The sequence below is a fragment of the Rhinatrema bivittatum genome, chromosome 9 (assembly GCF_901001135.1).
Source record: "Rhinatrema bivittatum chromosome 9, aRhiBiv1.1, whole genome shotgun sequence".
NCBI classification, from domain to species: Eukaryota; Metazoa; Chordata; class Amphibia; order Gymnophiona; family Rhinatrematidae; genus Rhinatrema; species Rhinatrema bivittatum.
The window spans coordinates 122,445,633-122,473,430 of NC_042623.1; the positions used below are offsets into that span (position 1 = coordinate 122,445,633).

General features: G+C 43.0%; 1 protein-coding gene across 3 annotated transcripts in view; it reads right to left on the bottom strand.

The window, feature by feature from the left end:
• HMGA2 (high mobility group AT-hook 2) overlaps nt 1–27,798 on the bottom strand; it is a 381,404-nt gene that overhangs the window by 239,377 nt on the left and 114,229 nt on the right. Inside the window, exon 4 of one of the 3 annotated variants that reach the window (XM_029616844.1) lies at nt 12,879–13,295. The exons of 1 other annotated variant lie outside the window; for it this stretch is intronic. In XM_029616844.1, coding sequence (XP_029472704.1) covers nt 13,086–13,295 — 210 coding nt within the window. In that variant the 3' untranslated portion in view covers nt 12,879–13,085. Of the gene's footprint in view, nt 1–12,878; nt 13,296–13,564; nt 13,649–27,798 lie in introns of those variants that run through there. One more of the 3 variants, XM_029616847.1, reaches the window with a different exon arrangement.

Sequence of the window (27,798 nt, forward strand, 5' to 3'; positions counted from 1 at the left end):
CATGGGACCCCTGTCTGCTATGAGATCCATATTAAAAGGATTTGTTTGACTAACTTTTAGAATGAGAGAGACAAAACCTAGACATTTGAAATTTTCTCCGAGATCACCAGCTACATTTTTTTCTGAACAAATCATTGCCCAACAAAATTTACCCTGGTAAAATTAACCAGTAGGGGAATTCTTGAGGCAATGATTCACTTTGTCCAGCCACTGTTGATATTCAACAGTGGCCGGACAAAGTTAACTAACTAACCAAACAGCAGGACTAATATTACCCAGACAACTATGTCCAGGTAACTTTAGATCAGATATTCAGCCTGACCGTATTAAAATATCTCAATAAAGTTAACTGGACAAAGTTGTCTTGGTAACTTTGTCCAGACATGACCAACTAAATAGAATCCTCTATGTTCCTCTGTCCAGGTTACCTAATGCTTGAATGTTCCCATCATCCATGTTGTCCAGGGCGTGCTGCTCTTGCCAATTAAATTTTATGCAGCCTGATCTTGTGTGACCCACTTATGCAGGACCTGCTTTCATCTAACTATAATAAAGAAGAAAGTTGCCCCTCACTCTGGCTGTTCTCTCCAGCTCTGCCCTCTCTCTCTAAAGTCAATCCACTCTCTACCACCACACATATCAATTATACACTTCCTACACTTCACAGTATTTCCGCTTGGATGGGCTTTTAGGGGATGCCTCTAGTATTGGCTTGCCTGATTTTCTGGTCAACATTTCATTTGGTAGATGTAGGTCCAAAGAGATTTTTCATATTTCATGAATTCTTAGAAGGCAGGCTTCCTTACAAGGGCACACTTGCCAGAAGGCAATGCTCTTTCTAGCAGTTGGATACATGCCTGGTTTTCAAAGTTACCCACTGCACTTAAAATAATAAGCCAATTAGGCAGGTACTTAATTGGCCATTAGGCACTCTTTTCGCATGTGTTACAGCTGAACATTAAGCACAAAAGTAGCAGTGTTATGAAAGTATCTGTGTTCTCACCTATAATAATTAGCCACCTTCAACACAACTGAGGATTTTTCTGAGGACTTACTCTGATTTCTAGTAGAGGAGCATTTTTGCTATTACCTAGGTGATTTAGTTAAGACTCTGGTTTTAATTCTGTAATGAGGCAGCAAAGGTCATGTGCCTCTTTCTTTAGAATGGCTCTGCCCTTGTGACCTAGCATCAGTCCTTCCTAGTGGATACAGGTGATTCCATGGATCTCTTTGCAGTGGCTAATAAATGTCACCTTCACTTTCCATCTCTACAATTTGGAGGGGTGTTTCTTATCAAACAGCATATACAAGTTCTACAATTCTAGAAAGAAAGCAGAACAAAAGCTCTCTGGCACTTCTTCTTGCCACCATAGCCTTTTGTATCAGGAAATGGCTTTTGCTTTCTTAACTACAGTAGATGACAGTAATGCATTACTAGCAAGACTTTCCAAATGTAGGATTCAAGCATTACACTACTGCCCAGCTGATTATTGGAATTAAAGTTAAAGAGCATGTTACCCCAGTTCTTAAGTGATGGTATTGGTTGCCATTTGGCAATAGAATTACATTTAAAATGTTTGTACTAGTATTTAATGCTGTTAGTGTTACACAAACAGATGAAAGCCTTCCTTTTTCAAGAAGTATTTACATAATTTAGACTACTGGAATGTGCTGAGGCATAATAAACAATTTTTATGCATCTCACCCCTAGATTCATCAAAATGCAATAATTTTGCATGGATAATGCCCACGATAAGGAAAAGGGGTGTGTTTATGATAAGTTTAGAATTACCGCACCGCTCGCTATGTTAGCGCTTCGCATAGGTTTTGGCAATGGTTTAGGGTTTGGGGGCCAGTTTTACGTGCAGAGTGAGTCGTACGAACAGCACAGTAGACCTCAGTGAAGATTTGATGTCATTTGGAGTGAGGAAAGTCTCACAAAGTTGAGATTTCTACAATGTTCTCTCACCCTAGCTTGATGGGCTCTATACCAGTGTACTATCAAGCTAGGGCGAGAGAACACTGTAGAAATCTCAACTTTGTGAGACTTTCCTCACGCCAAATGACGTCAAATCTTCACTAAGGTCTATTGTGCTGTTCGTACACCTCACTCTGCATGTCAAACTGGCCCCAAAACCCTAAACAACCATCAAAATCTCACCTCGAGTTATTAGCTGGCCTTTCTAATAGTGATATAAATAGTTGAATACTGTGAAGGTGTCCTTAGAGGCTCTCTCTCTCTACTCCACTCCACTCCACTTCACTCTCCCTCTCCACTCCTCCAGAAATGGCTGAAATGTAATTTGCTATCTTTATCACAAATTTCATTACTGCTGTTTCAAGCATATCACACAGCTTAACACCAGGAAAAAGGTATAGTTATCTCTGGCATTAAAAACTTGCAATAGCCCCTATGAAAAATTTGCATTCACACAATGCAATCCCATTAATATCACATGCGTTATTGCGGGCATTAACACCATAATGCATTTTGATGAATGACTCAGTTAGTTTTATTAGTGTTGTATTTTAGTTGAATTTATGTTATGTCTCCATTTGTAAGGCTTTATGTAAATTATTGTGTTCTATGTTGCTTTGTTACTTGCTTAGCACAATTATATTGTTATTAGCTGGCTCTAAACATTTTAAAGAAAATAAATAAATAAATACTTACATGCAAAGGTAGTCATTTCTAGATGGATGACTTGAGACCTATCCAGTTTAGTGACACTACATTCCATTGACTTTCAGTAAACTGGGGCTCCTGCTTCAACCCAGGGAATGCATACTGCAGCTACCTGCTTGCTCATCACAGCAGGCCGGATTTTAAAAGGGTTACGTGTATAAGCCTTTAAAAAAACCCCTGCGCGCGTTGAGCCTATTTTGCATAGGCTCGGCAGCGCGCGCAAGCCCCGGGACGCGAGTAAGTCCCGGGGCTTGCAAAAAGGGGCGGTCGGGGGCATGGCCAGGGGGCATGGTTTTGGATCGGGGGCGTGTTCGGGGGGCGTGTGGGCGGTCCGGGGGCATGGCCGAGTGCCCCGATACAGCGGCCTGTGTCAGGGCCTGACGCGCAGGCGCACGTAAGTTACTACTGCCCGGAGGCAGTAGTAACTTTTCAGATAAAGGTAGGGGGGGTCTAGATAGGGCTGGGAGGGTGGGTTAGGTAGGGGAAGAGAGGGGAAGATGCGGGGGGGTGGAAGGAAAGTTCCCTCCGAGGCCGCACCACCTTGCGCGCACCGACCCCAGATTTTATAAGATATGTGCTTATCTTATAAAATCCAGAGTACTTTTGTTCACACCTGATGCGTGCACAAAACTATGCAAGCGCGCTGTCTTTTAAAATGTACCCCAGCATGGTTATATTGGACTAGCTCAAAAGAACCTCCCATGACCTAGGACATCAGGACAGGTATACATGAAGGGACTGCTGAAAATGTGGGTACACTTTGCTAGCTGCCCAAATAGTTGGAACCCTGGTGAAATGTCTATTTTCAAGCATTTTGTATGCTAACCATGTAGAAGTGATAGCCAATATCTGTAAGCAAAGCAAGTTTGCTTACTTTACAGGACACTTCGTAGACAGTAAGATGAATTTCGTGGTAATGTCATCCAAAAGCACAGAATGGACATCTCTCTCTTAGCTCATAGAGCTTTTTCTCTACTAAGCATGCACGGGAGTTGCCTCCTGAGCTCATCAGATGATTACTGATCTTAACTTTAACTAAGTAGTCTACTCTTCAGGGAAGTGGGTGGGCATTTAGCATAATTCTTCTTGTCTACAGAGAATCTAATTTACGGTAAGACAATTTGCTCTCTCCATCGACAACCAGGGCTAAATTAGCCATGACGTGGGTCATCACAAGATGAGGGTTGCAGCAGAGCACTTACTGAAAAGCAACCCTGACACTCCTGTGGTGAGTGGACTACTGGGTGAACAGGCTGTGCAAAACTGCTTGCCCAAAGTTATTGTCACTTCTTGATAGATTGTTTTTACTTTTAATTCTTTATATATTGGCCACAGACAGTGATGGCATGTGAAAGTGTAAACTGACAACTAAGTTGCAGCTTTGTAAATGTCTTCGATGAACACGGCTCTTAGATGAGCCACTGGGTAGGCATGGCTCTTACTTGATGAGCCTTGACAAGAGTCTGTGATCTGGAGGCCAGCCAGAGCATTGCAATGTGCAATACAATCTGCCAGCCAGTTGGACAACTTGTACTTGGCATCTGCTATTTCCAGTCTGTTAGAATTGTAAATGACAAAGTTGAGAAGCCTGACTATGGGGTTGAGTTCTCTCCAGGTAATATTTCAATGCCCTTTTGCAGTCCAGAAAATGGAGGGCCTTCTCCCTATCATGTGCAGGAAGTCTTGGAAAGAACATGAGCAACACAATGGCTTGATTTAGATGGAAAGCTGAAACAACGTTTGGCAGAAACTTGTGGTGAGCTGAGCACCACTCAGTTGTGTTAAAATTGCATGTACGGTGAGTGATAAACCAATACCTGAAGCTTACCAACTCTTCTGAATGATATGATGGTGACTAGGAACTCTACTTTCCAGGTGAGGAACTTTAAGGAAGTTGACTAATAGTCATAAGGCAGTTTCGTTAGTTGTGAAAGTATACTATTCAGATCCCATGGTGCCAGCAGCTTGGTGACCAGAGGTCTCAAATGCCATAAGCGTTTCATGAACTTTGAAACTAATGAATGTATGGCTATTGGCTTGCTGGCCACTTGAATATGATAACCACAATAGCACTGAGATACACTTTGATTGATGATATACTGAGACCTGAGGATGAGAGGGAGAATGCGTACTGCAGCAACTCCTTTGGTTCGCAGACAAATGGGTTCAGGGAGTTTGTCTTTCATCAAGATGAAAATCTTTTCCATTTAAAACTATAAGCTCATCTAATTGAAGGCTTCCTGGTGGAGTTTACAATAACCTTCATTTTCCTGGATAATGACAGGCATGAAATTAGCAAGTGCTCAACATCCATGCCATCAAGATGAGAGAGGGAAAGTTCGGATGATATCGGCAACCCTCCTCTTGAATTAGAAAAGTCAGATTAGATTCCAAACAGATCAGAGGGATGACTGACAATCTGACAAGGTAATAGAACCACACTTGTCTGGGCCAAGCTGGAGCAATGAGGATCGGGCACATATGGCCCCTTAGCGCTTCTGCTCTGTACTCACCGCCAGTGAAAGTGATGGAAAGCCATACAGCAGATCTGCATCCAAAGAGGTAGATTTTAAGAGACGTGCTTGTGTTTGCCAGCATGTGCACATGGATGCAGCAATTTTAAAACAAAAGCGGGTATATGCACGAATATGCACACGTTTTAAAATCGTCTATTTGCTTGTACGTGTGCAAGATTTCATCTTGACACGCGCATGTGCATGCAAATGCTGCTTTACTTGCATAAGTAGGGGAGATTTTACTAGACACGCGCACCGACACTACAGCCCATTTTCCCAGTTCGTTTCCAGTTTCCCAGTTAACCAACTGGTCTTACTACCCCCCCTGTTACTTTGCCTACCTTTTACCCTGTTATGCCAGACTCCCTAAACCTCACTAAGTAGCCTATATATTTTTTTATTTTATTACTTATACGCCGTTCGTAGCAGAAGTAAAGTTACTCAGTAGGGGTCCCTGGTGCGCACCTGCACACGTAAATAGGTACACACAGAAATCATGCCTCAGTCCAGGCCTGCCCATGACCCGCCCACACCCCTTTTTCCCCCCAAATTCTTTTGTGCACGTAATGGGAGACACGCACGTTCTTGCGGGCCTTTTAATATCCGTGTGGTGCACGCATGTCTGAGACATGTGCATATCTCCTGGTTTTGGCGCATGCAAGGCTTTTAAAATCAACCACTATGTGAGCAGAAAAGTGACTGAGCAGATCTGAACTTGCTGTGGATAATGGAGAACAATCTTTCTACTTTCTTGTTATTCTCTAATGTGAACAAATCAATCGATGGGTGACCCCCAGGAACTGAAACTATCTGCCACTATTTGATCCAGAAACCACTAATGGGGACGAAAACACTCTATTGAGATGATATGATGTGTTGGAGATCCTGGAAAGGCTGGTTGCTTGGAGAAAAGCTCTGCAGCTACGAGCCCACTCCCAAATTCATAGGGATTCTGGCAGAGGGTCCACGACCGTGTGCCCCTTGCTTGCATTCATAGAACACTGCTACTTACTTATCAGTTTGGATTAAAATTCTCTTTCCCCAAAGAAAATGTGAAAAAACTCTTAATGCATGCCTGCTTGTTTGTAGCTCCAGACTAATTTGAAACAGACTTTTTACTGTTGACTAGATACCTTGGGTTTGTAAAGAGCCTGGGTGTGCACTCATTGCCAATGTTACTTGACAAGGTAGAAGCCAAAGGGGAGTGCCCATCTCCAGGATGTTTGGACCTAGACACCACTGGAGAGATCCCTTCATATCTGCAGTAATCTTCACCAGAGACAACAAGGATTGAAGCAACTGATCTCATTGAGCATGGAGGCTCCACTGGAGAATCTGCAAGCTTAGGCTGGTGATCAAAACCACATGAACTGTTGCAGTGTCCCAGGAGCACTAGAATTTCTCAGACTGATACTTGATCCTTCTGAGGAAGGCTTTAGATTAAGACCCGAAGACAGAATGTTTGCTCCAATGGAAGGAACATTCTCTCCTCCAAGGAATCTATCCATGCCCTGATGAACCTGATTCTTTTGGTAGGAACAAGGTTCAACCTGGCAAAATTGATGATGAACCCTAGAGACTGAAGGAGCTGGATTGTCTTCTGTACAGTGTCCAACACCCCTGCTTGGGAAAGTCCCACAATTAACTAGTTGTCCAGGTTAGGAAAGACACAACTTCTCTGGTGATGAACATGCACTACCGTTACCACTGGGCATTTTACAAAGACTATTGGGGCTGCCAAGTGCCTGAAAGGAAGAACCTTATACTGGTAGTGAGAGGAACCCACCATGAAACAGGAATTGCCAGTGGGAGTCACGTATGAGTTTTTGAGCATACCTGTCTTTCAAATCCAGTACATACATCCAGTCTCCCACTTGAATGAAGGGCAAGATGGTGTGGAGGAAGTTCATTTTGAACTTTTCCCACAATAGGCTCTTGCTCAGACTTCATAAATCCAGGATTGGTCTCAATCCCCCTGACTTCTTTCAGAGAAGGAAATAGTGGAAGTAGAACTCCTTGTAGTGGTCTTTGGGAGGGTCGTATTCTATCACTCGCTGGCTGAGAAGAGACTTTAACTCAAGATAGAGCTAGATCGAATGAAACGGATATGAACTGAAGGCTGAACAATGGTAAAGTATTGGAAGGTAAGAGAAGCACAAATGGTAGCCAGACACCACAATTTTGAAGACTCAAGTTCCTTGATGATTTTCTGCCACTCTTCTAGGAAAAGGTGAATCCTCCCTCTACCAGGACAGGGGTCAAGGCATGAGGATCAAGTCTGGTCAAAAGTTAGTACTAGACTTGGGCTGGGCTTGTTGCAACATTTTTGGCTAATGTCTCTTGCGCTGAGATCTATGAGCTGGAAGCTGCAGCTGTAGGAATGCACGTGGTGGACACTACTGTTGAAATTGGTGGAAGGGGCATCTCTGAAAGAAAGAGCAAAGGCACCTGGAAGAAGATGGATTTTCAGGTCCCATCAAAAGAGACCTGACAGCAGCATGCTGCTCCTTAATTTCAGCAACTGTGTCTCTGAGCATCTCCTCAAAACAGGACTTATAGGTCAAAATGATATGTATGTCTTCTCATAGACCGCTGGCTCTTAACTATGTCATCTGGCATGCCCCAACAGCTACTGCAAAAGCTTTCGCTACAGTATCAAATGCTTCATATACTGAATGGAGCAGATGTTTGCACTCCTCTGCGTCCAGAAGCATCCACTGAAAGTCTTCCTGTTCTCTATCCAGTGATTCTAACAAGACTCAGCTTATCAAGGCATTCATGAAAGTAAGGCACCATATAGAATTGATGGGCTACGATGCGGGCATTGAGCATCGAGCTCTGAAAGACCTTCTTCCCAAAGTTATCCAACAGTCTATGGAACTTGCCTGGTGGGAGGAGAGAGAGTGGAGAAAATCCTGGTCTTTTTGCCTGTTTCAGCAGGTTTGGACTACCCCAAACCCTGGGGTTTGCTGAACTCTATATTTGAGATCCAGTTTCCTGGCAATTGGGGGACAGGATGCTGGGTTCTCCCACATTCTTGTTTATATTGGGAGGGCTGCATGCTCAGGTACAATTTCTAGAATTCGGAGAAGGCTGAAGACTTCGGAGTAGGGGTCTTTGTCCTTATGAATATTGACTCCCAATGCCTTACTCAACTTATCCAAGATTTTGGTGTATGAGAGGTCTTCTGGTGTTGCTCCAATGGATCAGGAAGGGAGTTGCAAGGAATCCCCATAGATCCTTCCTCAGAACCAAGAGATAAAGGAACACTAACCCAGTACCCCAATGATGATGAAGGTGATCAGGGTGGTGTCCTTTGGTCACCTCAGAGGAGAGTATTCGTGGGATATGCTCCAGAAAGTGGTATCTCGAGCTCCCTTCTCAGACTGGCTAGATTCCTTTGCAGCAAGGGATGGTTGAGGACTAGATCCTACCCCTGAGACTTCTGATGGCAGCTCCAGAAATATGGAGGTGAGAAGGAACAATCCTGACACACTCGACAGGAGAGGTTGAAAGGTACCCTCATTGTCACCAGCTGCCTGCGAGGCAAAGAAAGTCTTCATCAACCCCACTACATGGTCTAAGGGCTGCTGTGTCCTCTGAAAAAGAGTTGGAGGAAAGACATCCTCTTCTGAGACCAGTATAGGTCGCCTTCTTCAGAAGTTCCCAATGGACTCTAGTGAGGGCTCCCTCCTGGATCAAGTGAAATGGTAGATGTATGGTGACCAGGGACACCACAGAGCTTATGGGATCTTGTGCATCCAAGCAAAGTCTTTGCTTGAGATGAGATGTAGATAAGGCACTCAAGATGAAGGGAGGTAAGTGCTATTAAACTCCTATTAAACTCCTTCAGGGCCTTTTACTTTGAATGTGTTAAGTGTGTTGATATGGGTTGGGGTCCAGCACTCCAATGGCACTGGGGCATGGAGTGTTGATGGATCTGATGCTCAATGCATCGATGGAGCAAACAGCTGTATCGGCTAAATTGAGGCCTGATGCATCGACTTTGCCAATGATACCAAGGGCCAATGAGACAATTGTGCCGAGGCCTGGTTTCTCAATGGCGCCAAGTACATCAACAGTGCTGATGACCAATGCTTCAAAGGCACCAGGCACTGATGTATTGATGGTGCCTGATATGTCAATGGAACTGATCCTGAGCTCAGCTTCAGTGGCACCAATTGCACCGCTGGCTCCAACGCATGGCGTTTCTTCTTCTGCATTGATGAGCCTGCAAAGGGTTTACAGACCTTTGTTCACAGCACTTCTGTTCTTTGCTCGACCTGGCAGAATGGCAGATTCAAAAACTGGCACCACAATAGGGGAAACTTTAGTTGAGGAGCTCTTGCTGAATTCAGCACAGAGGGAGCCAAAGGAGGTCCTGACTCCAGCTTTTCACTGTCCTAAGAAGTTCCTCCATCTTCCAGGCCCTGTTCCTCTGGGACCTTGGTGATATCCAGCTGCAATCATAGCAGTTAAGTACTTTATGGTCTGGCCCAAGAACTTTATAACAAATGTCATGGCCATTGGTTATGGAAATTTTCTGACCACACACAGTCTTTAGCTGATGGGTTCATCTTTTTTGAACCGAACACAATAAATCCCCCCCCCCCCCTTTTTTTTTTTTTTTTTAGGTAGCATGAAAAGTGCTGTTAAGAGGCTGCCAAAGTGAGCTGTAGGTCAAAACTCAGAAGTACCAAAAAGTTAAAGAGAGAACAGGTACATGTCCATGCAGGAGCTAGGACATAAAAAGACTAAGGGGCTCACGAAGCAGCATCCATACTGGAATGCCTGCACATACTCAGTACACTAAATGCTCTATGACTTAGGAGAGAAAGGTCCATTTAACACCATCAGATGACATCACTCACATGTCATGATTAATTTAGCCCTGTTTGTCAATGGAGAATGGCCCCTTTTTTTGAGAGGTATTTGTTATGTGGTCCTCTCTCTGACAGGTTGTTTGGCTATTTCTCAACTCCATCCTCTGCCCCCACCTTGTTTTCCCACCCTTCCAACTCCTTCTCTCACCCAGCAGCCTTCCATCCTTGCCTGCTACATCTGGAGTGATCTCGACATGACATCAAGGGTGATGAGTCAGACAAACTAAACGAAATCACTGTGAACCGGGAAGATGTAGTAGGCCAGATTGACAAACTAAAGAGTAGCAAATCACCTGGACCGGATGGTATGCATCCTAGGGTACTAAAGGAACTAAAAAATGAAATTTCTGATTTATTTGTTAAAATTCGTAACCTATCATTAAAATCATTCATTGTATCTGAAGACTGGAGGGTGGCCAATGTATCCCCAATATTTAAAAAGGGCTCCAGGGGTGATCCAGGTAACTATAAACCAGTGAGCCTGACTTCAGTGCTCGGAAAAATAGTGGAAACTATTCTAAAGATCAAAATCGTAGAGAATATAGAAAGACATGGTTTAATGGAACACAGTCAACATAGATTTAACCAAGGGAAGTCTTGCCTAACAAATCTGCTTCAATTTTTTTGAAGGGGTTAATAAACATGTGGATAAAGGTGAAACGGTAGATGTAGTGTATTTGGATTTTCAGAAGGCGTTTGACAAAGTCCCTCATGAGAGGCTTCTAAGAAAACTAAAAAGTCATGGGATAGGAGGCGATGTCCTTTCGTGGATTACAAACTGGTTAAAAGACAGGAAACAGAGAGTAGGATTAAATGGTCAATTTTCTCAGTGGAAAAGGGTAAACAGTGGAGTGCCTCAGGGATCTGTACTTGGACCAGTGCTTTTCAATATATATATATAAATGAACTGGAAAGGAATACGATGAGTGAGGTTATCAAATTTACGGACGATACAAAATTATTCAGAGTAGTTAAATCACAAGCGGATTGTGAATCATTACAGGAGGACCTTGCAAGGCTGGAAGATTGGGCATCCAAATGGCAGATGAAATTTAATGTGGCCAAGTGCAAGGTGTTGCACATAAGGAAAAATAACCCTTGTTGTAGTTACACGATGTTAGGTTCCATATTAGGAACTACCACCCAGGAAAAAGATCTAGGCATCATAGTGGATAATACTTTAAAATCGTCAGCCCAGTGTGCTGCAGCAGTCAAAAAAGAAAATAGAATGTTAGGAATTATTAGGAAGAGAATGGTTAATAAAACGAAAAATGTCATAATGCCTCTGTATTGCTCCATGGTGAGACCGCACCTTGAATATTGTGTACAATTCTGGTTGCCGCATCTCAAAAAAGATATAGTTGCGATAGAGAAGGTACAGAGAAGGGCAACCAAAATAATAAAGGGAATGGAACAGCTCCCCTATGAGGAAAGGCTGAAGAGGTTAGGGCTGTTCAGCTTGGAGAAGAGACGACTAAGGGGGGATATGATAGAGGTCTTTAAGATCATGAGAGGTCTTGAACGAGTAGATGTGAATTGGTTATTTATACTTTCGGATAATAGAAGGACTAGGGGGCATTCCATGAAGTTAGCAAGTAGCACATTTAAGACTAATCGGAGAAAATTCTTTTTCACTCAACGCACAATTAAGCTCTGGAATTTGTTGCCAGAGGATGTGGTTAGTGCAGTTAGTGTAGCTGGGTTCAAAAAAGGTTTGGATAAGTTCTTGGAGGAGAAGTCCATTAACTGCTATTAATCAAGTTTACTTGGGGAATAGCCACTGCTATTAATTGCATCAGTAGCATGGATTCTTCTTGGTGTTTGGGTAATTGCCAGGTTCTTGTGGCCTGGTTTGGCCTCTGTTAGAAATAGGATGCTGGGCTTGATGGACCCTTGGTCTGACCCAGCATGGCAATTTTTTATGTTCTTATCCCCTGTGATCCCAACCTGTAGCTACACAAATATGCAACAGTGGCTAGGGCTGGCCAAAGTGGTACGTTGTTTTTTCCTATCTCTGTGTGATACGTATTAGTTGTAAAACTTCTCAGGCCTGACTCACCACTTAGGCCCAGAAGTACTACTGGCATTTCCCAAATTCCTATGGGGAAATAGCATAGTATATCTGGCCCATTATGCTTGAAGGCCAGCTCTCTGATGCTGTGTCACCGTCTGGAGAACTTGCTTATGGTGCTGGCCCTCTGACTCGTAGGTACCCAGATCTTCACATTTTGTGACCTTCTGGAGACCAACCTTACACTTGCACGTTGTGCCCTCAAGCCTGCACGCACATTTTCAAAGAGAAACTCAATTTCCCTTTGAAAATGCAGGTGACATGCACAGCAGACACTTTTGTACCCAGATACTTTATACTGTATTATAGCAGGTGGAAAATACATGTGGTGATAGCCACTACTATTACTAGCAACAGTAACATGGGATAGACTTAGCTTTTGGGAACTTGCCAGGTTCTTATGTCCTGGATTGGCCACTGTTGGAAACAGGATACTGGGCTTGATGGACCCTTGGTCTGACCCAGTATGGCATGTTCTTATGTGATTTGAAAATGCAATTTCTGAGCAAACTTTCTCTCATACAACCTAAACCTACCCACTTTTTAATGCAGGTAAAAGTACCCATGCTATAAAACAATTTTCAAACTGAATTTTTATGCAGACAAATATGTTTACCCACATAAAAACTTTTCAAGATTTCCCACTGAACTTTCACATCTACACATTACCATCATGTGTCAATAAATATCATGCACAAGATGTAACAAAATGTGAACACATTTATTTATACAATACTATTTACAATAAAAGTTAGGGACATAAAATGCAACATGAGAGGCCACAGGGAGACCTGTACAACAGGTAATGGCAACCATAACATATCTTGATTGTTTAATTGCCATGTTGGGCTTCTGACTTAATGAGTGTGTACAACTTATAGGCAGATTCCTATAAATCATAAGATTCACCAAGCGACCACTGTGTCACTTCACAGGTGGTCTGGCCCATAAGGGGTTGGTGTTGCAGGCACTGAGGACCATGCCATCTGTTCCTGCGCACAGGCAATCCGCTCCAGAATGGCATTGAGAGTCCGCAACTCTCCAACCAGGCCCCTCATGTCTGCCTGCATGCTCCTCACATTCTGGAGGATCTGCTCCAGAATAGACTCATCAGCTGGCTGACTCCAAACTGGTTTTATCTGTTAAAAGAGAAAGATGTGCCTGTTAAGAACCCAAGTTGTAGCAACACTTAGCCAGCATTCTCTATCTTCTAAAAGCAGCACAGAGCACCTGTGTAAATCTTTGCAGACAACAATATTATCTTTTGAAAATCTCTCTAACATTTGTGCATATATCCATGGACAGCAACTCAGGGCTTATTTCACAGATGAGGATACTGATATTTATAGCACACTATTTGTTACCTCAAAGTTTCCCTAATATTTTAATGTCTTTTGTGATTGATTACCTGTAATTGTGAGGTCTGGTCACAGCAGGGTTTGAACTGGGGTAGCTCAGGTCAGCAGAAGGATGCCCTGGCCATTGGACTAACCTGAGAAGACAGGAAAAGACCAAAACCCAGGAGGAATGACCTTAATGATAGCCTCTGCTTGACTGGATGAAGGACCAATATAAACGAATTGTTGGGAACAGTGACGTACTACCAGCAACTATAAGACTGCTGAGTTACACTGTCATAGAACTGCATTGAACTCTGGACTGAGCCTGCTTGCCTGTGACCTGCACCTGCCCTATACTTTGCCAGTCTGTAGACTCCCATGAGCTTTGATTTCGGACTAGAACTCCCTGTTACCAAGATCAAAGTTGATCTATCTGTATCTGTTACTCAGACTATTTTGAAAGTCAATGCCTAGCCCCATACCTGACTTATTTTTCAGTCTATTCTTCTGGAACCCATAAGTATACCCCATAGGGGACCTGGCAATTTTTCTGGGAACCTCACACTACCTTGAGTGGCTTTCTTAACTGCATGGAATACCACAAAAGGAGCATGGAAATGCTTACCCCTTCCCAACTGAGCGAGTTCCTTGTGAGGGCAAGTTACAGTACTGGCTGTGAAGAATCGGGTCTCATAGCACCAAATGATCCAGCTACAGGTGAAAAATGCCACCCTTTGCAGGGCCATAATCTTAGTGCCAGAGAATTTCAATAGTAGTCCATACACTTCTGAATTTCATGAACCAATGCTGGCTCTGGTTTACCTTGTATCTGCAAGAATTTCCCAGTGAAGGAATAAAGATGGGCCTACTTACTGGGAAGACCTCAACCTAGGCTTTTCCCCTCCTGAAACTGGACAGTCCCTTGTTGTCTAACTGGACTGCCTTTCATTCTCTCAGATATTTGATAACCCACACTGGTCTTCCATAGCAGAGATTGTTCTACAGCGACTAAAGCAAGGCACAGGTTAAGTGATTATATATATACAGCCTAGTTCCATCAGCTGATCACAGACACTGCCTGGAATAAGCCTGCACAGTGGCATCAATTCTACATAGGGCTGGGGGATGAAATCAAATATGAATTTGCTCAAATGCACACCCTCCCCTCCCCCCAACCCAGGAATAGATGAATGTATCAATCTTTGCATAAAAATAAACATGCATCTGGGTAAGCAAAGCAACACTGAAAGAAAAGACAAATCTGAGTCACTCTTGACACCCCGCCACCCCCACCTCGGAGCTGAAGTAAGTGGATGTCTCCTGCCCTCGACTCTGTACAGAAGAGAAGGAATGCTGGAGACACTCAGACCTGTGCCTATATTGTGGAGACAAAAGTCATTATGCCCAAACCTACCCCAGAAACAGCTAGTAGGAAACTTGCAGGCTCAGGCCTCAATGGGGAAAGAAGCTCATGTGAGAGAATACCGAATACTACCTTTGACCCACAACCTTGAAGGTTTTGACACTGCCCAGGCTGAAAGAGGATCTCCATTTATAGATCCAGGTGGCCCATCATTTTCCAACCATTCAGAAGAATTACCCAGTCAGTGAGAAAAGCACAAACCTTATGGATCTCTTAGAGGCTGACACCCTTCAGCACCTCTGTAGAACCAAGTGGACCCCCAAAATAGTAGAAACCCTCAATGGAACCCTGCTAAAGTCCGGCCTGGTTGTCCGGAGATGAACACTGGGATCACCAGGAGAGAACAACATTTGGACTTATTCAAGCCTCGCATATGCCAATATTTTAGGGGATCATCAGTCTTGCCAAATACAATCCTCATATCTGTTGAGCTACCAAACAAGTCAAGTTTATCTCTTGAGTTCTGCATTAAGCAATGCTTTCCCCACTCACCTATGGATAAACTGAAGGCAGGGAACACCGTGTCACAGAAGGCAGCCAAGCATCAGAATCTCACTCACCACTTCAGATTTGAATGCCTGAGAAATACTGGAACTACTTAAATGTATTCAAAAAGCAGAATGCAGATACCCTACCACCCCATAAGGAATATAATCATCCTATAGATTTACAACCCTTGCAAAAGTGCCTTATGGGAGAATATATAAAATAACAGAACCCAAAGTTGCAACTCTAAAGAAATACATCCAGGAAAACGTGGAAAAGGGGTTTATCCAATTGTTGACCCCTCTAGCTGGGACATTACAGCACATTTCAGCTGTGTGTGGCTTATCAGGCCTTAAACTAAGCTATGATTTATTTTATTTATTTATTTATTTAGGGTTTTTCTATACCGGCATTCATGATAAACTCATATCATGCTGGTTTACAAAATAACAAGGGGTGTGATAAATATGAACCATGAACAAGTGAAGAGAGTTAATGCAGTTACAATAAAACAAGGTCTTTCAACTGGGGAAGAAGAAACAAAGCTATAGTAACTTAGACAGCGGTAAAATTATTTACAGTATATTAAGTGTTTTTCTATGATTGGAGCCAATAATCAGTTAGGGTTTGGAGAGGCTTGATTAAACTGATTCAGATTGCTACCTGTTGCTCTTAATACTGGATCTGCTGGACAGAATCCAGTCTGCCCACATATTCATAAAGTTGAATTTGCAAGGCACATACAACCTTATCTGAATTAAGCCAGGAGATGAACAGAAGAAATCCTTCTGGACCCATTATGGTCGTTATGAGTACTGGGTCATGCCTTTCAAATTTATCAGTGCTCCTACCATTTTCAGATGCTGGTCAGTGAAGTGTTCAGGGACATTTTGGACCTCTGTAATTTACCTTACCTGGATGACATCCTTATTTATTCTGAGAGCCCAGGCCTTCATAAGCAGCATGTGATATTGGTATGAGAGCAGCTAGACAAACAGCAACTATAAGCCAATGCTTCTTCGATCAAGAACCGGTAGAGTTTCTGGGACACATCATATCATCCAAAGGAGTATAAATGGACCCCCCAAAAGGTACACACCATATATAACATTAACAGACTCAGAAATGTATCTGGAACTTCTTCTTGAGATTTATATGTGATTTCTCCACTACTGTAGGAACCTAACATTGATAATGACGAAACCTGCTGCCTTCGTAAGAACCCCAGCATCAGAGTAAGCCTTAGATCAGCTAAAGAGAGCATTAACATTGCACCCCCACCCCTTACTGGTTTACACAAATCCTATACAAACTGTCATAGTAGAAAGGGATGCTTTGGGCATGGCCATTGGCACTGTGTAGTCCCAGCTGCAGGGGCTGCATCACCATGCTAACCTCTCCGAAAGCTGTTTCACCTGCAGAGAATTTCTAGCCATCAAAGCCACTTGTGAGAAATGGCAGCACCTCAAGAGAGCAACCCATCCAATTTAGGTAGTTATGGATCATAGAAACCTAAAATATTGCCATTGCGTCAAAGCCTTCAACTCTCAGCTGTTACATTTGGCATTATTCATCACTCATTTCAATTTCTATGCTGATGCTCTATCTCAGAAAGGAGAACACTACCATTTCTCCAGAATAGGAAAACCTGATCTCCCCTCCTGTATTTTGGGCTTATATAAAATGGTGGGGGCCATCCTTTCATCACATTTATTATGTATAGTAACATACATAGTACATGATTAAATGATAACAAACAAAGACCTAAATTGCCCACCCAGTCTTCCCAGTTGAGAATCATCCATTTCAGGGAGATACACATACAATTTCCTATAAGCAACCCAACATCAGCTCCCCCTCGCCTATATTGTCTACCTGACTTCACAACTCATTGCATCCCATTGCCCTCCACACTAGTCCCAAGCATGCTCAAATTACTGCCACGGTGATGGCATTCACCACCTTCACTGGCAGGCCAACTCAGGCCTTACCAAATTCAACACTCAGACCCCTTTAATGTCTTAGTACCAAGCTTTGTAATAATCCTCACAACCGTCCAGGCAAGTGAAAATACACACAAATAAAATTCCTGTCACCCTATGCTCACTGCAGTTTGGCTTTCTTCATGGGTCCTCCAACATCACCCCAACCTTCTTGAAAGCCCAGTGCTTTTATTACTACTGTTTACAGCTATAATAACTACTCAGAAAAAGTTAACCCAATACTTTCTTGTAAGCCTGATACAATCATATCACTGCTGTTTATTTATTTGCTCCAATTTGATATTCCATATAACTAGTGCTGTTTTAAGTTTTTAGTTTAATGTTATTTATTGTCCTGACATTTTTATGATGTATGTTTTATTGTACATCACTTAGGACTTTATAGTGCTAAGCAATTAACAAATGTTAATAAATGTAAATGTACAATGTTATAAAAGCATAGAAATAAAAACAATTATAATTCTACAATATACACCCACAACTTAAAATCTAACACAACTAAAATAAAAAAGTATTAAACTTCTAGAATCAGGCTAATACATTTCTTCAAAATATTTTATTTAAAAATAATTTTATACCACCTTCCTGATCAAAAATTCATTCAAAGCTATATACAACCAATAAAAAGCACTAACGTATAGTAGCAAATTTTAAAAAACCTTTACCCTGACAAAAACAATCAAGTTACTCCTTTTAATCTAATCATAACAGAGCAAAATCACAATGGCACAATTTAATCCATATAGTCACAAGGGGGGGGGGGGTGCTTGCTTTTTATGACTATAAGGGCTAAGTTGTGCCATTCATCAGGGAAGCTAAATGTCTCTGACTGAGAATGTTGGCATCACTGATTATGTTATAAAAGTTACATGACACATTTAGTACTTTTTGGACTCTAAGTACTTATTTGGACACTTCTTGCTTTAAAGATAAAAGAAAGAAGACTTTTTTTGGCAAATGATAACATGGGGTGGAGTACTTCACTATTAAAAAAAAAAAAACACCTCAGGATAAAGATTTATCTCCAGATATTCATTCCTCAATGTTAATACAACCAGTGAAAAAAAAGCCTGGCAGTTATTATGCACACATATGTCCTTAGATGCACAGTTTTGTAAAGCAGACTCTCTTATATGGAAGATATTAAACACATTAGGCCTTAAAGGATATTTATTGGAGTTTATTAATACCAACACTCACAAAATATTTTCTTTTCAGGAATGCTTAGATAAACAGCAGATTTCATGATATATTTACAAGTAAAAAATTATTGGCAGATTTTAGTTGTATCAATTGCCATTGACTCCCACATCTTTTAATTGCTTTACTCCGATTGTACAAAGCCCCAAAAGGCCTATTATCCCATTTGTTTAAAGTTGTTCGTTTGCATGAAAAATATCATATATTCTCTAAGTTAATTATTGTATGGGCTAGGGATTTCCAAGTAGAGCTTGATGAGAAGGTTTTTGCTGATTGTTATGCCAGGATACTGAGGGAGCACAGAGATGTGCTGGCAGGTCCGTTGAAGGACCTGATCAATAGATCACTGGAAACAGGAGTGGTGCCACAAAACTGGAGAAGAGCGGTGGTGATCCCACTTCACAAGAGTGGGAGCAGAGAGGAGGCTGGAAACTACAGGCTGGTTAGCCTCACCATGGTGGTGGAAAAATTAATGGAGACTTTGCTGAAGGAAAGGATAGTGACTTATCTACAATCCAGTGGGTTGCTTGATCCGAAGCAGCGTGGTTTAACCAGGGGAATGTCCTGTCAGACAAATCTGACTTTTTGATTGGGTGACTAGATAATTGGATCACGGAAGAGCTCTCAATGTTATTTACTTGGAGTTTAGTAAAGCTTTTGATATGATCCCACATAGAAGACTCGTGAACAAAATGAGAAGCTTGGGCGTGGGAGCCAAGGTAGTAGCGTGGATTGCAAACTGGTTGACTGAAAAGAGACAGAGTATAATGATAAATGGAACCTACTATGAAGAAAGAACGGAGTTAAGTGGAGTGCCACAGGAATCGGTTTTCGGACTGTTTTTGTTCAATATCTTTGTGAGCGACCTGGCTGAAGGGACAGAAGGTAAAATTTGTCTACTTGTGGATGATATTAAAATATGCAACAGAGTAGTGTAACGCTTGCCAGCTACAGAGCCCCGCGGCTGGCTTCGCTTACCCGATGCCATTGCTGAAACAGTCTTTGCCTCCTTCTTAGTGGTGGGGAGCCGCCGCTGACACTGCTCTTCATCTTCGCGGCCCTGAGTGCTACCATCTCCATCAAGCCGCTGCTGCTTTCATGCAGCTCTGGGTGCCGCAGATGCCACCGCTGCTGTTCTTCACAGCTGGGAACCCCGCAGCCCAGCTTGATGACATCATCACCCAGAAACTATATAAGGCCTTCAACCTTTGCCTTGGCAATAGGTCTTCTCTCTCCAGAGCAGTGGATTGACATTCCTGAGTTCCTTCCATGTTCCTTACCTTTCTCCTTCATTCCTTCGGACTGATCTTGGCTTTGACTTTGAACTGGACATTGACCTTCTCTTCTCACCGCCTGCCTCGACCCTTGCCTGAACCTTGACCTCGGCCAAGTACCTGCTTCATTTCTATACCAGGACCTCTATTGCTGCAGAGGCTCCACCTAAGTCCAGCTGGCCCCAGCACCCGAGGGCTCAACCTAAGGGGGAACGTGGGCTGGAAGTGGTGAAGCTCCAGCTGAGTCTCTGCTTTCCATCAGCCTCACCTACCGACAGTGGGGACCTGTGGGGCTCCTCCCCACAGGTAGTATCAACTCCCTCAGTCCAAGGGTCCACCAGCATAACAGTGGACAAGTCTGAAGGAGTAGAGAGAATGAAAAATGATTTTAAAAAACTTGGAAGAATGGTCAAAGATTTGGCAGCTGAGATTCAATGCCAAGAAGTGCAGAGTCATGCATCTAGGGAGCTGCAATCCAAAAGAGCATTACGTGATGGGCGGTGAAAGACTAATGCTTACGGACTGGGAGCGGGACCATGGGGTGATAGTGTTTGATGATCTGAAGATGATGAAGCAATGTGACAAGGCGATAGCTAAAGCCATAAGATTGCTGGGCTGCATAGAGAGAGGAATAACCAGTCAAGAAAAGAGAGGTGATTATGCCCTTGTACAGGTCCTTGGTGAGGCCTTACCTGGAGAACTCGTTCAATACTGGTGCCTGTATCTCAAAAAGGATAAAGGCAGGATAAAGGCAGTCCAAAGAAGAGCAACTGAAATGGTGAGAGGTCAGTAGAGGCTGAAGGATCTGAACATGTACACCCTGGAAGAAAGAAGGTGCAGGGGAGATGTGATACATATCTTCAGATATCTGAAAGGTTTTAATGATGCACAATCGTCAAACCTTTTCCGTTGGAAAGAAATCAATAGAACTAGGGATCATGAAATGAAACTCCAGGGAGGATGACTCAGAACCAATGACAGGAAATATTTCTTCATGGAGAGGGTGGTGAATGCCTGGAATGCTCTTCCAGAAGAGGTGGTGAAGATGAAAACAGTCAAGGAATTCAAAGGGGCATGGGATAAACACTGTGGATCCCTAAAGGCTGGAGGTTAGAAATAAAGAAAAGAGTAACTGAGGGGTAACTTGCTGGTGTGGCAGTTGCTACCCTTAACAAATAAGCCTTGACACTGTTAATACAACTCCATCATTGCTCTCTGCTTCAACAGCAGTGAGTGAGAAAAGGGGAATTGGATTCAGACAGCAATCAACAAGGGCCCCAACATTTACGGTTTGGGGAACAAATAAACATGGGGTAACTAGCTGTGGTGGCACTTACTACCCTTAATCACTAAGCCCGATACTTTTGATGCAACTCCAACTTGGTTAAGGGAAATTGGATTCAAACAGCATCTGAGGGCTCTGACTTTTACGATCTGGTAAACTGATAAGCATGGAGGTAATCTGCACAGTGCAGCGGATACTGGCACAGTGCAGCAGATACTGGCATAAGCTTGCTGGGCAGACTGGGTGGATCATTTGGTCCTCTTCTCCTGTCATTTCTATGCATCTATGTTTTGGCATGAGATATGCAAGATCTTTATCCACTAACCTGACTCAGCAGCCACATTTTCAGTTTATTTGGTTGTGGTCTTAAATGTGGATTTATTTTCTCTTAGTAATGCTGAATGATACTGGCTTGAGGCTTATGTGAGTGCCTAGGATTGGGGAGGGGATGGGTTAAATGGGAATATTGGTTGTAACCTGGAAAGTTTGTATAATTATCCTTGGATTTCCACGTTGCCGCACGCATGTTATAAAATATGATTCCTGTGCACACATGCGCGCGCCCATGTCGTCATGTATGCAATGGGAGGGATTTTTAAAAAATACGCACGGCGACAGGACTAGGCCTTTCGCAGTTCCCTCCCAGTCTGCTCTAATTAAGGAGCGGACTGGGAGGGAACTTTCCTATCCCCCTAACTACCCTTCCTACCTTTTCGCCTCTCCTTCCCAACCCCTAACCCCGCCCTATCTAGGCAAATTATTTTTGTTAAATTACTTACTGCTCCTTCAAAGCAGATGTAACTTCCATGCGCCAGCCTGCTGCCGGAGTGCACTTGCCCAGGACAAGACCTAATGGCCATTGTTCCAGCCGGCCTCTCCTGCCCAGACCCCACCGCCTGGCCCGCCTCCTTTGAGACAGCCCAGCACTTCTGCGCATACTGGGAGATACGTGCATGGCAGGGCCATTTCTAAAATGTGCTCGGTGTGTGTAGGGCCCAGGCACGGGTGTATCCCTTGGTATTTGCGCATGCCAGGCTTTGAAAATTCGCCCGTAAGTGGGTAGAATGCTCTTTGTGCTTTCGGTTTTTATTCTTCAGAGAAACTGCCTCAGAACTGGACACAATTATTCTAGTTGAGGTCTTACTAACATCACCACCTTTATTCTGCTGGTTATGCTTCTCCCTATGCACCCTCTCTTATCTAAGCCATAGGAATACAGGATCCATCTGCACAGGTCAAGCTAGGAGAACAAAGCAACCCCCCACCAAACACTGCTTGGCTATTAGAAAAGCACAAGGGATTGCTCTACAACTAGAATCAATTGTACATACCACCTGGACCTGGGCTTAAAGCATTCGAAATTTGTCATGACTCCATGTTAGCAAGATACTTTGAACATTTCAAAACCCACTGCCTGCTAGCCTGACACTTTTGGTGGTCCAGAATTAAGGCCAACATTATCAAGTAGCTCCAGGTCCTGTGAAACCTACACCTGGACCAAAGTACCATAGGTAAATAGGGATGTACATTCATTGTTCCATTAGTTTCAGCAGTATGCGCATATCTCACAAATGGATCATGGGCACACCAAAACGAATGGTGTACATGTATGTATGCGCTGACTATATATGCGCCCATCATCCATTTTAGCATGCCTACGATCTATTCATGAGATGTGCACCTAATGCCAAAATGAATAAAAAGAATAAAGCAATGAATGCACATCCCTACAGGTAAAGCCTTCTTCAGTTGGCACGACCCTCTCTCAACCTTGAATCACTATAAGTCTAGATTACATTACTGACCTTCCATGGTCAAAGCATAGTCATTTTGGTAGTGGTGGTAGACCAGTCCACCAAAACGGCTCACTTAATACCATGCCTTCAGTTACCCTTAACAGAAGCAATGGCAAAGGTTCTCTTTCTGCATGTTTTCATGATGTTTTCATCTCAGACCAAAACACCCAATTCATGTCACATTCCTGGAGACAGATCTGTTGATTGTTAGACATCCAGCCATGTGTTTCCTCTACCTGCCATTCCTAAACAGATGGGCAGTTAATCAGATTTTAGAACAATATCTTTGTTGCTTCCTCAGGTATCACAAGGACAACTTGCCTAGTTTTCCTAGTGTACCACATTATCAGTTTTTATTTAAAAAGAAAAAAATCCAGGATATTTTCAGGACTTATTTTCCAAATATAGAAAATGGGTTGAAATAAGGATAAAAGGAAGAAAAGAAAAAATGTGTTTAAATCAGGGAAAAATAATAATGAAGTCAACATTTGGTAAACCAGTGAGTAGGAACGTAAGGAGAGTAAAGTTATGAGTGTAAATTTATCCCAATAGTCAGTGGGATGAACGCGCATAAGTCTGCCGCTGAATATTTCGAGATAAAGTTGTACATATAACTTCGTCTGGTTAAAGGTGTAGGGCAGCTATTTTCCCAACCAAACTTACACATATAACTTAATGCGGTCAGCACTGAATATCAGTACTGAGAATAAAATTTAACTGAACCACTGGAATGCCTCCAGCGCTGCCTCTTTTCTATGCAGGCATATTTTGGGTGCAGAGGCTACATGCACAAAATGTATCCACTGAGCGGGGATCAGGAGGGGAGCAAAATTTCAACCCTACATATCTTGAATATCGACCTGAAAACATATATACAGTGCATATATACAGTTTGGGCATGATTTTCAAAAGTGTGTATGCATATAAAACCCAGTTTTATGCAGGTAACTTGGCTTTTGAAAATTGCTCAGAGGGCTGTACTTGCAGAAATGTAAAAGTACATGCAAAAGTGATTTTGCACATATTTGTATGTGTACTCGAAAGAGGCATTCTGGGGAGCAGAGCAACCATGTATGTGTACACTTTTTCTAAAGTACGCTTATAACTGTACACCTACCATAAACACCTGCTTCCACCCAAGCAGACGTAAATGTGAGTGCGAATGCCATGCTGGGTTCTATGTACACTTGCTCAGAGCAGACTTACATTTGTAAATCTGCTTTAAAATTCTGGGCTGAAGTTTGTGTGTATTTCTACACAGAGGCTGTTATAAAATCTCCTCAATATGCATATGGAAAAAAACTAAGGAAGAAGCCAAAAAATAAGTATAAAAATACAAAAAAAGGCACTGAATGCTTATTTATGTAAGCCATTTCAGCACAATGTTAACACAGTTTAATCTGAATGGCTCCATCATGTGTCTGGAGTTAGTGCTACATTTATACATTGCTTCAGTTTTCACTGCTGTAATACAAAAACATTTATTGAGATGACATTTCATAAAAATAGATACCGAGATGGAGGAAGGTCATTAGTGGAATGCCCCAGAGATCTGTACCGAGACCTGTGCTATTTAGCATATTCATAAATAATCTGGAGAAAGGAACAGCGAATGAGATCACCACATTTGCAGATGACAAAAAACAGCAGCAGACTGTGAGGAACTGCAGAATAATCTTGTGAGACTAGGAGACCGGGCATGCCAATGGCAGCTGCAATTTAATGTGGACAAGTGCAAAGTAATGTATATAGGGAAAAATAATCCCAACTGCAAGTCCACATTCTGGGTTCCGTGTTAGGAGTCAACACCCAGGAAAAAGAAATCCCTGCAATCCCTGCAAAAAAGACCCTTGGAACCTATATGGTATTAGCGCTGTTTGTGGGCTTGACCCTCTGAAAGCCCAAATACACTAATACCAGGGGCGGTTCTATCCTGAGGCAGGATGAGGCGACTGCCTCAGGCTGCAACATTTTGGGAGCGGCAAAAAGTGGCCACAAAACGTTCCTGTGGCTACTGCCTCAACTTGCCACAAGACAAGGCTTGAAGAAGAGGCTCAGGGTGATGCACAGCAAGTTCCCATCCTTTGTGGGCCTGCAGAGGAGCCTCAAAGCGACGGCCTACAGGAGAACTTCACACTGCGCAACTCCATGATGCATCCGCAGAGGTTTCCACGCCTCTCCCCCCCCATGGGTCTAGAGAAGAGCATGGCGCAGCTAGATGATGTGCCCATGGGATTTCGTACACCCACCGTGGGCCTGTAGAAAAGCGAAGCTCCCGCGGAGGTTCTCCCCTGAGCCTGCAGAGGAGCTTGGCATGGCACAGCTCGATGACGCGCTCGCAGGATTTCCTACAGAGGGGAGCCTGGTACAGCTCAGATCGATGACCCACCCGCGGGTCTGCAGTGGAGCCTCATTTAAAACAAAATGAACAAATAATGTAACCTACAAAAGGAACAAACCCAAATGAATTTTTGCCTCCTCACATGCCTAATTTACAATGTGGCCAATGTAATAAGACCCGCTGCAAAACAGGTGCTCATAATGGGGTAGATTTTAAAAGGTTGCGCGCGCACATGGACGCCCGATTTTATAACATGGACACCCGATTTCAGAGCGGCCTCGGATGGAACTTCCCAACCCCCTAACCTAACCTCCCCTCCCTTCCCCTAATCCTCCCGCCGCTTAGCCCTATCCTAAACCCACCCCCCCCCCCCCAACCTTTATTTTACCAGTTGCGCCTGCCTCCGGGTTTTACGTGCGTAGGCTTTTTAAAATCTACCCCTATGTGCACGAGTTTTGATCACCGCACGCGGCTGAAGCTGCCGCTTCCGCGGGGTGTAAAAAAAAAAAAAGCAAATGATTTGTGCGCAGAAATCCGCACGCATAGTGAAAATTGCGCGTACCTAAGCATGGTACAGGGCCTATGTAATAAGCGGCTGCATCTGCACTCAAAACCCGCGCCGATAATAATCTGTGCATGAAAGCAAATGAAAGTATGACCCTGGAAAGCATTTTTAATATTTCCAATAACTGTGCTGCAGAAAACATGGCAAATATTTTCATGGGGGCAATTCACAACAATCTTGCCACTCTTCTGGCCATGTATCTGTCCGCCCAGGGAAGCGCCTACCTCTGATGCCGTGAGAAGCACTTTGCTAAGCTTGCCACTGAAGTCGAGACAGACATTCAGCCAGTCACTTATCAGGCCAATTGTGTTTTTCTGCTTGTAGCAGAAAATCTGCACAATTGGGCACCCAGAAAGGCGCCTAGCTTACCTTGCCATTTGGGCGCTGAGCTAGGCGCTTAGTTGCTCGCAAATCTGTACGATCGAGCACCCAGAAAGGTGCATAGCTAATCTTGCTGCTCAGGCGCTCTTCTGGCCGTGTATCCGGTCGCTCGGGAACTGAGCTAGGTGCTGAGCTGGTCGCAAATCTGGCCGCTCAGACATTGAGAAAAGCGCCTAGGGACGCACCTACCTAAGCTGGCTGTTCCGATGCCCAGAAAAGCGCCTAGCTAAGCTGGCCACTCGGACACCGAGATAGGTGATCAGCAAGGTGGTTTTCAGGGCGCTCGAACATCAACATAGGTCCCCCAAGTCGGTGCTGACACTTAACTCGTGCCCTGACCATGGTGGTAAAAATCCCGCAATAAAAAACCCGCACTAGCACTAGCGCAGCTCCCTGCATTGCCTATGATTAGCTAATCGCCTCCTTTGCATGCCGTTAGCATGCATTTGCACAGGAAAAACCATGGGTCTGTAAGCATATCTGTATGTGCTTTTTTCCCCCCCGCACACAAAACCCTTATTACATCCCCGTATAAGGTTCTTCACGCACAAACCTGCGGCAGCTTCAGCGCACCTTATTATATTGGCCCCGATATCTCCCTCCCCCAACACACACACGCACCATTTTCTTATTGTATAGCATATGAACTTAGTCAAAGAGAGCAGAAACCAAGTTAACAGTTTCCTTGTAGAGATTTAAAGTGAGCTAAAAACATGGCTATTCAAAACTGCATATAACCTAACTTAAAACATCAGAAAGTAGAGAGCTATAAAAAAAAAATTAAGGAGAAAAGATATTAAGTGAAACATGAGGAATAAATTTAACGAGTGAATGTAAGAATTATTTCAAGTACTGACTGAATTTTATTTTATTGTTTGTACTACTCGTCTATGTTCTATACCGTTAGTCAAATAGATTGGAACATTTAATTTGATAGATATTAATGCCTGTTTATGAACACTACCTCTTTAACCAGTCATTATTTGCTGATTTATGTCTATGAATGTTACTTTTGTAAACCGTTGTGATCTTGACATGGAACGATGGTATATAAAATGTCTAAATAAATAATAAAATAAATAGTTTAGAAATATTAACATATTTTAATCTGGATATCACAACACAGAACTCTTCCACCCCCCTGTTTTTTATGCTCTATGATTAAGATGTAATTTTCTTTTAACTGCTCATGTCTAATACCTTGATCTCTTTACTTCTGCCCTTTTACTCTTTCTCTCTTTCTCCTTCCCGCCCCCTCTCCCCTTTTCTCGCCTGCTCCCATCCCCTGTTCCTCGTTCTTTGTAATTCCTCCTTTCCTGAGTTAATTGTAAACCGGTGTGATGTGTCTCACGAACATCGGTATATTACAAGTTCTTAAATAAAATAAATAAATAATAAATAAATAAAAATCTAATGTCTTAGAAATGAATTTTCAAAGAAGTTATGTGCATAAAAGTAGCAGTTTGAAAAAACTTATTTACACGTGGAAAGCCTTTTGAAGATTACCTCCTTACTCTCTTAATTTCCAATTGAATCTTCATGTTGCTA